General features: G+C 39.4%; 1 protein-coding gene across 1 annotated transcript in view; it reads left to right on the top strand.

The window, feature by feature from the left end:
* Window positions 1–12213, top strand: part of MAP3K20 (mitogen-activated protein kinase kinase kinase 20) — a 143125-nt gene that overhangs the window by 67769 nt on the left and 63143 nt on the right. The window contains 3 exon segments of the mRNA XM_006083113.3: window positions 3766–3794; window positions 3908–4045; window positions 9516–9602. Of these exon segments, the coding sequence (XP_006083175.1) occupies window positions 3766–3794; window positions 3908–4045; window positions 9516–9602 (254 nt within the window).

Here is a 12213-nt window from a genome sequence, read left to right as displayed (position 1 = left end):
ATCGTTTTCTGAAAGAGCTATTGCTGAATCAAAGCTCAAAGTCGTGTATTTCTAGTCTCCTATTTTTAGACGGTTCTCTTTACTCGTGGTTTTGAGTTTTGTCCTTGTTGCTTCTGAATTATTTGGTGTAAATCTTTTATGGCAGTCATGTTACCTGGAGTAGTGCCCAAAAGTGATCAGCACAGTTAGGAGTTTAGAAATTAAAGCCTTACTCTTTCTTTCTTCTCTCCTTCAGAGCTTTCTAAAGTTTATGTATGGTCCTGTAATATGGAGAGAGAGCATTTTAAAATGACTTGCAGGGTCAGACGTAAGTTACCTTCAAGTAGGAGTGGAACAGAATGCTTCTTCCATCACGTCACTTGAAAGTTAATGGAAAAAGGCAGTGGGATTATGTGGCTAGCCAGCACTAGCTGAAGCAGACATCAGAGTTTGCTACTTATAAAAAGCACCTTGCTATCCATTCAATTACATGATTTAATTGAATCATTTACATGCTTTCTGCGTGATTCTTCTAAGTAAGGAGGAAGAGAACTATTTATTTTTAGGAAAATTTTAAATCACTGCCGTTAAAATGGGTGTATACTAATAGTGCCATCCTTAGAATGGGTAGTTATGGTACGTGGAGGGAGAGGAGCAGGGAATTGACCAGCGACCCTTGCTCCTAGTCCAGGACTGTGAGGTTCTGGGGGTGGAGAAAGGGATGTTGTTGGCAGCTGCCACTCATCAGGCTGTCCCACCAGCTTGGCCCTGCCAGTCCACTGTGGCTCATTGTTCTGCCCTTCTTCTAGGTTATCACTTATCCTTTGGCTCTTCTTAGACCTAAACTTCAGGCGCTAAACACTTTTGATAACAGGAAGTCATTAAAAATAATCTAGAATCTTGGAGGAGCTATTAGAGTTTTATGACTTTAAAATTTTTAGTTCTCAGAATTTCTCTCTAAGCAAGTTGATTTTTCTCTTTTTAATCTGCTCTAGCTCTAAATCCTGAATATCTCATGAGAAGAGAATGATTAAATTATGGGTGTGTTTTTTCATGCTGTCACAATGAAAACTAAATACCAATGGAGAATGTCCCCATTTCTTAAAACTACAATTTGTATAGTTATTTGATGGGAAAACACATACACATTGAAACAATATAGACCTATTTTTTTTCTGGAAGAGGGAATAACAAGACTTTTATTTTCTGTATTACATGTTTTTATAATCTTAGATATTTAAAAATGAGTACTTTTAATATTATAATAAGAAAAAAGTAATGGATTTTAAAATAACTGAATATAGTATTATCAATATTTACATTTTTATCTGAAATAGTTTATAGCTTATATATAGTATTACATTTACCCCTAGCCTATTTCCATATATTAGATCATGCAAAGACTATCCCTCCCCACCCCCCAGTTAGCAAGGTCGTTAGTAACAGCCAGTAAGTACCTGTCATCTACCATGTTCAAGACACTGCATGGCTTACAAAAAAAATGCCAAAAATAGTTCGTTCTTCAGAGTCCTGGTCCTCTCCCTCTTTAAAAAAGTATATATATATATATATATTTTTATTGATTTCAGAGAGGATGGGAGAGGGAGAGATAGAAACATCAATGATGGGAGAAAATTATTGATCGCTGCCTCCTGCATGACCCACACTGGGGTTTGAACCTGCAACCTGGGCATGTGCCCTGATCAGGAATTGAACCATGACCTCCTGGTCGATGCTCAGCCACTGAGCCACGCTGGCCGGACTCCTCTCCCTCTTTATGTTTTTATTCTCTCTCTCCTATAAAATCCCCATATGCATATTAACATTCCCAAACAGATCCCAACTTCAAAACTATATATCTATCTGCTTATTGGATGTGGCCACATTTGATGTGACCCTAAAATGTATTTAGTGCAAAGTATTGATCTTTTCATCTTCTCTCTATCCCCTAAAAAATTATTCCTGCCTTCCCTTTCTCAGGAAGTGGCAATACCAGCTGCCTAAACCAGGAATTAGATGAAAAGGAATTACAGCTTGATTCCAGAGCTCCTGTTCAACCATTATGCTCTATTGCCTCCTTATCTGATTGCATCCTTGAGTCCTTCTCCCCCAGATCCAGTTGTCCAGGCCCAGTTGGTTCTGCCTCCTACATGTTTTTGGACTTTGGTCCACATCTGCCCTTTCCCCAGCCTCACTACAGGCATCCTCATCCCTCTTTTGGACTACACCTGGCACACACAGCGATCTCCTTGCCTCCAGTTCTGTTTTTCTCCAATATACTCTCCCCTCTGCACATTTAACCACTCATTCCTTCACTAAAAACATTCACTGGCTTTCCATTTCTCTCAGAGGCTCTTCTGGAGCTGGCCCCTGTCTTCTAAAATCGCATGTCTTTTTCTCTGCTAACCTTTTGTAAGGCTCTTTCTTGTGCCTAGAAAACTACTTTTTCTCCCCCAGCTCTCTAGTCCAGTGATGGCGAACCTATGACATGTGTGTCAGAGGTGACACGCGAACTCATTTTTTTTGGTTGATTTTTCTTTGTTAAATGGCATTTAAATATATAAAATAAATATCAAAAATATAAATCTTTGTTTTACTATGGTTGCAAATATCAAAAAATTTCTATATGTGACACGGCACCAGAGTTAAGTTAGGGTTTTTCAAAATGCTGACACGCCGAGTTCAAAAGGTTCGCCATCACTGCTCTAGTCTCTGGTTAATCCCAATTTGTTCTTCCAGTCTTAGCATACGCATCATTTCTTCTAGGAAGCTTCCTTTGACCTCCTTACAGTTAGCTATCCCTGCTTGTTAGTTACATGGCAATCTCTCCTCTCAGCGTGGAATTTCTCCCACTTTATTATAGACTAGAGGCCCAGTGCACGGATTCGTGCACCGGTGGGGTCCCTCAGACTGGCCTGCGGGGATTGGGTGAAACTGGCAGTCTGACATCCCCTGAGGGGTCCCAGATTGTGAGAGGGCGGTTCTCTGGTGATGCACCCCAGAATTAGGCTCCCTCCTCTCTGGTTCCAGTGAGAACCACAGCTGCCAAGTCATGGCAACTTGGAAGCTCCTGTGTTGAGCATCTACCCCCTGGTGGTCAGTGCGCATCATAGCTACTAGTCGAAGCGTCTGTCCTCTGATGGTCATTGCATGTTATAGCTACCAGTCGGACGGTCAAATGGTTGCTTAGGCTTTAATATATATAGATGTGTCTTTTATTGTCTCACCCATTAGACTGTAAGCTCCATAAGAGCAGAGACAATGATAGTGTTGTTTACCTTTTTCTTCCAGAATGGAGCACATGGCTTTGCTCAGCAAATATTTGTTAAATGAATGAATGTATGAATAACTGAATGAATGAATATTGTCCCTGCCTTCAAGAAAATTACTCTTCACTTGTGAGGAAAAAAAACATATATACCATGAAGTAATAATGCTACTGACTTCCTCAATACCTTGTTGGCGGCCTAGCGGCAGAACCCAAGTAAAATTTTGGTTCTCCGGACTACTACTAATCTATGTTTTTTGTTTGTTTGTTTTTTGCTGGACAGTACTACATTTGGTTTAACTAAATGTCTTAGAAGCCTTTTTAAGTACCTCATGGAATTCTTGTTTTGATTTTTTTCATGTCAGCTCCTTCTTTCAAAATCTTTCAAAGTGCAGTAACCACTTTAATTTTACCCATCATGATGCCATATGGAAGATAGAAATAGAACTTTATGGTTTTTCAGTATAAGATCTACAAAGTAGATAATTGTCATAATTTATCTTTTTTCTTTTTTTTAGTTGTTATAGCTGCTGATGGGGTATTGAAGGTAGGACTATTTCTTTTAATTTTAAAAATTGTGAATTTCAAAGGTAGTTGTTTATGACTGCGTTTTTTATTAGTCATGAAATAGAAAGTTGATACTTATTTCTATTTTCTCAGATCTGCGATTTTGGTGCCTCTCGGTTCCATAACCATACAACACACATGTCCTTGGTTGGAACTTTCCCGTGGATGGCTCCAGAAGTTATCCAAAGTCTTCCTGTTTCTGAAACATGTGACACGTATTCCTATGGTGTGGTGAGTTCATTTCTCATTTCTTGTTGCTAAAGGAAATACAAAAAGCAAGCGAACTACAGAAGTGGGATGCAACAATTTAACTCAGTGTTAAGACAGTGATGTTTCTTGTGGAATGCCTGGCACAGTGTAATTACTAGAATGTTTACTTTGATCACTTTTATGCATCTGAGCTATTTTGTCCTATGCTGAGGGGAAACCAGTGCCACTTCTAAGAGGCAACTCAGATGGAACCTAAGCTGGTGGGCCTGAGGCACCCTGTGGTGAGTGCTGTCTTGGGTCGATATGACTGTGGAGTATCTAAGTCAATGGTAAAGTGGGTTGTTTGGAACAGGACTTCACTGTAGTGGAGCAGGAGCCAGCAAACTTCGTCTATAAAAGACAAGATAGTAAATATTTTAGACTTTGAGGGCCATTCATAGTCTTTATTGCATTTTGCGTGTGTATTGGGTGTTTTTTTTAAACCCTTTATTGTTAGCACCGGTCTGCGTTCCTCAGCAGGCCACACTTTGCAGACCCCTCTGTGGAGCAAGAGGGATGGAAGATGAGCAGCATGGTTGAAGAACAGTTCAGAGTGACTCAGAAAAGACCACACTTCTCACTGCTTTCACTTGCTCATGCATATAAATATGCATCAGCATAGTTGGGTGATTATAGTTTTTAAATTATTTTGCACATTTACATGAGTTAAGACTTGAGGCTCATTTTAGCACCCCACAGTCCTCATACAGGGCTTTCATTTTTACAATGCTCCCCACATCGTGGAATTTCCTGACCTCAGAAGTTTTACCCCTGAAAGACACGGCTATGAGTTATGCATAGAGTGAGCTTTTGGTTTTAGTATTATTTCATTTACGAAAACAAACTTCACACATTGCCTTCTTCTAAAGGCTTACAGTGGCCGGGACTTTGGTGTGAAATGGGCCCGCCTGCTTTCCTTTAGCTGAAGTAGAATCTTAGTTGCAGTAGCCAAGAAAAACAAATCCCTTTTCACACGTAAACCATAAAAGATGCCGAGAGGTGACTTCTGTTGGCGGAGCTCAGGATTTCTTCCTGTACCACTTAAAATCCCTTTCACTCATACCCATAGACCCCTCATGCTAAACACAGTGTGAACCACCTTTCCAAAGCTGCAAATGTTCAGTCTGGTTTGTTTAAAAGCTTTCCTTCTAGTGACTGTGCAGTGCCTTTCAGTAGTCGGGCCTGGGCATTTCTCTTCGGGAACTAGGTTTCCTACTTGTTTACTGACCCTACCTTTGTTTTGTTTTGCGGGATTTAACAAATTCTTAATAAATGGTTCCGTCAAGTAATTTAACTAATTTCAGCACACGCTTCTGAATATCAGTTTCTGAATATCAGTTTTACATTCATGTTAGGGTGGTCTCTTAACGGGCGAAAACAGAAATGCCTTTTCAGTGAATCTGTTTGTTTTAAAACAGCTTCTGTTTTACTGTATTGAAGAGAGTGCTGGTTATTCTTACCCCATAGCTATATAAGCAGAATTCCATTCAGAAAAGTGCATATATCCTAATTTAATAATAAATGGAAATTGGGATTTTATTTAATTCTGACCCCTTCCCACATGCTGTTCTAGATAAACACCATTAGTGAAAGAAAAAGTACCAGGCCTGCTTTCCAGAGCCTTTGTGTTTAAACAATCAATTAAAACAAACAAACAAACAAACAAACAAACAAAAAAAGGTATTCCATGTTCGATGTAGGTGTTACCTAAAAGCAGGAGAGGACAGTGGTTAGGGAGGGGCCAGGTTGGTTTCAGAAGTTTGCAATGTATAAATTTTGAGAGTGACACCAAGCTAGGAAAGCAATGTGGTTATTTAGAATTTTCGATGTCCTTTCAAAACTAGGTGAGTAGCCAGGACTCATTTCTCAGAAGGAGCATCTCTTTGCATAAATGATCCTATAATATATTAGAACTCTGTTCTGTTCTTTGAGCTCCACACACGCAACAGTCACAGACAGATGAATAAGACCATTTTAAAAAGTTGTCCTTTTTGGAAACCCACCCCCAAGTTCCCAATATATTTTTGCTCTTTTTTATTTTTTTTTTAGACTTGCTGTAGGAATGTAGCCCCTAACATTATCAAAGTCCCTAGCCCTCCCCAGCTTGCTAATCCTGTTGCTCCTTAACACAGGGCAAGACTAACCAGCCCTAAAATAAATGGGCTGCGAATGCCAGGAATGGGTCTTGTGATCCTCCTTCCAAGCTGGTACACTTTGCTAGGCAGGCACTTGTTTCTCTCTCCATTTGAGAAGAGATTTTTCTACCCGCTTCTGATGACGGCTCTTGAAGGACCAAACCAGGAGTATTTAGTAGGTGACCCCCACACTCAAGGAGAGCAATCATCATTGCAGAAGCAGCCTCTGAGAACACAGGCCAGGCACTCTCTGAAAACAAAGCTTCCCTGATGACAATGCAGAAAGCATTGCCTTTTGAGAAGCTGTCAGCCAAATCAGGTTTGAACATAGTGGCTGAGAGAGCGCGCGTCACCGCCGGTCTGGTCCGTGAGCCCTTCTCCAGAGCGGGCAGCTCAGGTAACGGCTTCCCGTTATTTGTCAAAGCCAAGGCAGGAAAAGTACGCTGCCCTGGTCCAAGTTTCTCTTCTGTAAACTGAAAATAGAAAATTTCCTTGTGAGCAGTTTAAACGGGAGGACGTCTCGATATAAAACAAGTTGGAAAATATGTTCAGGGTGAAAGGTCACAATGTTTGGCCTGCGTCCCCATAACTGATATTTTCAGGCAGAGTTGAATATATTTTTAGGCCTCCAGATGACTTCCTCAACAAAGTTGCCTTTTTGTGTGCCAAATGTCATTGTGTTCAGTGTAGGAAAAGCTGTTGTCCTGTCTCAGACCTCCTACTCTCTGATACATTCCTGGATCTGGTGAGTTAATTATAGGAAGTCAGGGGATGTGCTGATACTGGAATTAGACTACAGACCTCATTTGGGCTTCAGAACTGAGCGGTTAATGACGCCATCCCCGATAGGTTTACCTCCAGCAAGTGGCTCCCTCAGTAGACTAGCTCTTTAGAGACACGGAGAGGGAGGACAGTGAACTGTCTTGTTTTCCCAGAGTTAGAACTCTGAGAGAAGTATTAACTACGATCTTATTGGATCTTGGACACCTTCCAACTGCATACTTTGGAACCAAGAATGACATAAATCTTTCTCTGCTGTTATTCCCCAAGCTCTTGGTTCTGCATTTTCCCTCACAAAACCCAGTCTGTCTTCATGTCTGGACGTGCACAATATATTGTGTGTGCGGGCCGGACTCCGACAGGGGGGCGCGAGGCTGCTCATCTGAACGTTTTGGACCTGGTGCATTTGATTTATTTGAGCCTGATTCCCATTCTCCTTAGGAATGTCAAGTCCATTAATTTACTTGCGCTTCATATCCCTTCCCCTCCCCAAACCCAACACCAGGGGAGCTGTAAATGCACAGAAGTGAGGAGCTTCATTTCCTGCTCAGCCCTCTCCATGCCCCCGCCCCTCCCCTGTGCAGGCCGTCTGTCAGGTGTGATTGCATACCTGCCTCGTCCTTCCTTTGCTTACAGTCTTCCCCAGAATTGTCTCCTTCTGGGATGCCCCTTATCTTTTCCTAATCTCTTCTGTTCCTCAAATAGAATTATTCAGTAGCTCCTCAAAAGAAGTATCTTACACATTTGATTAAAAGCCCAAAGAGGCTTCAGTGAATTTTTTTTCTCCTGCGTGAGCAGCATCTGCCAATTTTCCTGACTTTCCTGCTAATTATCTTCATGTCATCCAGAATTCATTGGAAATGTTATGGCTCGAATAACATGTATGGTTCACATAGCATCGACTGAGGAAATAGTGGACATACTAGTAGAGCTAAAGGTTTATAGGAGTTGCTGGAGTACAGTATATATCTTCAGTCTATATTCTTACTTAGAAATTTTGTTTGTTTTTAGAACCAGAGAAATATAAATCAAAACTGCTGAATGTGTTTCTGCCATGGCCCCACCCCTGAAATATGGCATGTCACCTTCTCCCTGTGCTTCAGCTTTTCCTTCTGTAGAGTGACATGGGGTTGAGAGTTTGACCTTCAGGGTGAGACAGCAGGTTCCTGTTCTAGCTCTGCTACTTGATAACTGAGTGTCTCGGGCAAGTTTATTTAACTTTCTTTAAGCCTTAGTTTCCTCATCTATAAAATGAGGATAATCTCTCTCCAGTGAGTCAATATTAATCTTGATAACATATCTTGTTATCTTGATAACAAAGGGTTTAACAGTGCCTGGAACATAATCAATCAATCAACGATAGTGGTTGTTAGGATTATTATTGATAAAATCAGAATTACTTTTCTTTTTGCACTTCACAAAGTATTGGTAGACTCAAATTTTGATTCTCATTTATATAAATAGAGAAAGTAACTGGGTGTAAAAATCTCCATTACTTAGTGTTTAACATGAAACCAAAATCATTGGCTGCTCTCAGCCTTCCCAGAGTCAGTTTGCTTTCTTTGGGCACGCCAGTGCCAGTTTATTAATTATGCTGATCTCAAGGCTGCGGACAGATGGACACACACATTGATTCTCTCTCTCACACACACACATTCTCAGTCTATATATGTACATAAAGTTTTTATTACATTTAGAATATAGTATTAACAAATTATGTTATTACATTTTAGAATATAGTATTAACAAATTATGGATAAAAATTAATCCCTTAGACCAGTGGTAGGCAAACTGCAGCTCACCAGCCACGTGCGGCTCTTTGGCCCCTTGAGTGTGGCTCTTCCACAAAATACCATCTGTGGGCGCACATGTACAGTGCGATTGAAACTTCATGAGCCATGCGCAGAAGTCGGTATTTTGTGGAAGAGCCACAATCAAGGGGCCAAAAAGCCGCATGTGGCTCACGAGCCGCATTTTGCCCACCACTGCACACATTTTGAGATATTCCTCCAAAACACAAAATCTAAATGTTACAATTTTGCAAGTACCTACTATTATGGGATAAGTGGTTTAGCCAGTGACTTAGATTTGGGACTTGATTGTTTTTTATGATGAGACCATATTGGACCTTTAAAAATGTTTTAATTCCTAGTTATTATTTATTTTATAGTGAAATGTATTAGAGATTGAAGGTGGGAAGAGTTTTAACTAACAAAATATAAAATCTAATTTATGGGTATACCTGAGAATTCTAATCACTTACAAGATAAAGTTAAATCACTTAAGCCCATTGTTCTCATAAAAATTGAAGTCTGGCTCTAGATGTTCTAATTTCTAAATCAGAATTTTTTTATTTAAAAAATGTATATAATATATGGAAGGAGTCCTATGCATGAATATATACATTTTGCCCAAGTTTCTACAGATGGGATTGGTTGTGTCTGGTAATTGGATACAGTTAAGTGTTACATAAAGTTTCAGTAATATGCCAAAATATAAAGTACAAGAATAAAAATTCCATTTTCTTTTTGTTCCAGGTTCTCTGGGAGATGCTAACAAGGGAGGTCCCCTTTAAAGGTTTGGAAGGATTACAAGTAGCTTGGCTTGTAGTGGAAAAAAACGAGGTAAGACTACGATTCTCCATTCAGGTACATAGATCAGAAAACAGTATTGGGGTTTTGCAAAAGACTTTTTCATCTTCTTCAAATTGAAAGTAAGTTCACGCTTATGGAAAGATTAGCAGTAGGAGCTAACACAAAGGGTCAAAGTGATGTTATTCCTCATGAATGGACCCTTTACATCTAATTGTTGCAGCTTCACGTCGTGATGCTGTAGATCAAAAATTGTACAAGTACTGTACTAGTTTCTCAGTCTCAATTGTAAAACCTAGGGGTTTGTTCTTAGTGATGAAAGAAGCCATTGCGTCCAAGGTAGGGGAACAGTTTAACTCCATCTCCTGCGTTTAGGACATCTTTTTTACTGGCTGGGAGTTGATATATCTGTAAGAGACCTTCAGCTACTTCAACTTACCTCTCCCAGCAGGAGTCACTATAGTACAAGAAACTGTCGCTTAGATGAGAATTTCAAAAATAAAAGAAGAAAAAATAGTTTCAAAAAAGGGAAAAATTACAGTTTTGCCACCTACGTTGAGCACTACATTGAAGATGAGCTCCTCGCTGGAATTGCCGAGGCAGTGGCATAACTGTGCGCTTCTTCATGCAGAGCCTTTCCATTTCAAAAGAACTTCAGTGGCGTAAACACCGTTTGTGCTGTGTCCCCAGCCTCGCTTTTCTTCTTCCCACAAATTGAGGCTTTCAGTTAGTTGGACCTATGAGCCTACATCAGAGAACATGGTACATTCATATCAAAGAGAGCAACTACGTTTTGAAAGGTTTAAAATTGTGACTGAAACGCACAGCCATGGAAATTTTCAGCATACGGATGAAGCATCCAGTGTCAGGGTATTATGAGAACTTAGATCATGTCATGGAAGCACGCGGTTGTCTTTGCAATGCAAAACAACTTCATTGCACAGAACTTCTTCATTTCCAAACCTGGTCTGTGCCCCCTACAAAGGGTAAGAGTGTAACCTGAGGATAAAATATTTTGCAAAAGATGAATATATATAGATAGAGAGAGTCCCTTTTTAATGTACTTTTAAAAGAATTAGATAGATCTACTCCCCATGTGAGTGCAGGGATAAACTAGATTAATCAAGTAGCTGCTATTGACTAAGAGAAACCAGGTTTCCATATTTTAGATCACATAATCCAGAGTTATTAATTTGTCCTCCTGAGCCATTGAGAATGGATGAAATGTTCGTGATAACTGAACTTGATAGGAGAGTGCTGCCAACTTAAGAAAAATTAAAAGGAGTTACGTTCAAGAATGTGTCTTACTCATTGTTTCACAGGAACTGCTCTGTTTTAATTAAATGTGGGAGTAATTCCTGGTGTGCAATTAAATCAGGCCTTGCATACAGGAGAACTGATATTTTCATGATATGAAAACCCACTTGTTCTGTTCTGTTTCTTCTGCCAGTGAGATGATTAGATATTTGGTTCTGGGTTTACAAATGAGAATGAAGAAAATTATTGACCTTCTGTTGACTTTGGAGCAGAGCACTCAATATCATTTTTTCCTCTCTACCTTGTTTCAAGATAAACTCTTTTTAAAGCTAACCGGACCCTCAAAATATGTATAAGGACAGCATAATTAATCTTTTAAGTAACATTTCATCTAAAGGATGGCAGAATAGGTATAAATCTAAAGTACTTGCAAAACATTGGAGTGCCCATCAAGGAATTTTAAAGCTGGAGAGAAAAATGAATTTAGAAGGTGCCTTTGGATAGTTGACTTGAGGGTTGGGAATCATCCATAACCTTCAGAACCTCCTCAACATGTATACAAGGAGGCCAGCTCCCCCTTATCCCCAGGGACCCCCTAAAGTAGACTACTGTTTTATCCATGGTGTGATCTTACGATCAGCTAATAACTGAGGGATACTGCTCAAATACCCCCCATATTGTAGTTATCACATATACTAGTAAGTTGAAAAAACCCATATGATGAAATAAGTTTTCTCAATTTTCTAATGAACTTCAGGAAAACTGGGCATTACAAATATATTTATTATCTGTCTGTTCTTACTGTGCACAATATTTATTTGTCAAAAATATGAAAATTAAGCATAAATGTAGTTTCCATTGCCATTGAAGAAGGTGTCTTGGGTTATTGAGTTGAGGAGACAAAGCTGTGTTTTATTAAAAATAAGCCTCATTTAAATAAAGAATGGTATGTTTAAATTTCCAGGGAGATATTTAAAATGTGAACTAGTCACCCTAGAATGTACCTATATCCAAATAGTAGGGTTATCTTTTCGTATTAACATTTTATTCTAAAGAAATGATAGAGTCACAGGAAGTTGAAAAATATCAAGAATTTCTGGGTACTCTTCCCCTAGCTTCCCCCACTGGTGACACGTAGGTATAGTATATCAAAACCTGGAAATGGACATTGATACATTACTCTTAACAAGACTGTACACCTTATTTGGTTTCACCATTTAAGGTTGCTTTTTGCATCTATAGGAAGATCAGTACTGTCTAAAAATTATATCTGAAGGTCTTTGCTTCTAAACCCGAAATAATGAAATAAAATCTTTAAACAATAGTTTTTCCTAATATTAAATCCTATTAAAACCAGATACATAAAGCACTGTTAAACTTTACAAAG

The sequence above is a fragment of the Myotis lucifugus genome, unplaced genomic scaffold (genome assembly GCF_000147115.1).
Source record: "Myotis lucifugus unplaced genomic scaffold, Myoluc2.0 scaffold_5, whole genome shotgun sequence".
In the NCBI taxonomy this organism is placed as follows: Eukaryota; Metazoa; Chordata; class Mammalia; order Chiroptera; family Vespertilionidae; genus Myotis; species Myotis lucifugus.
This window is presented reverse-complemented; position numbering and strand designations above follow the sequence as displayed.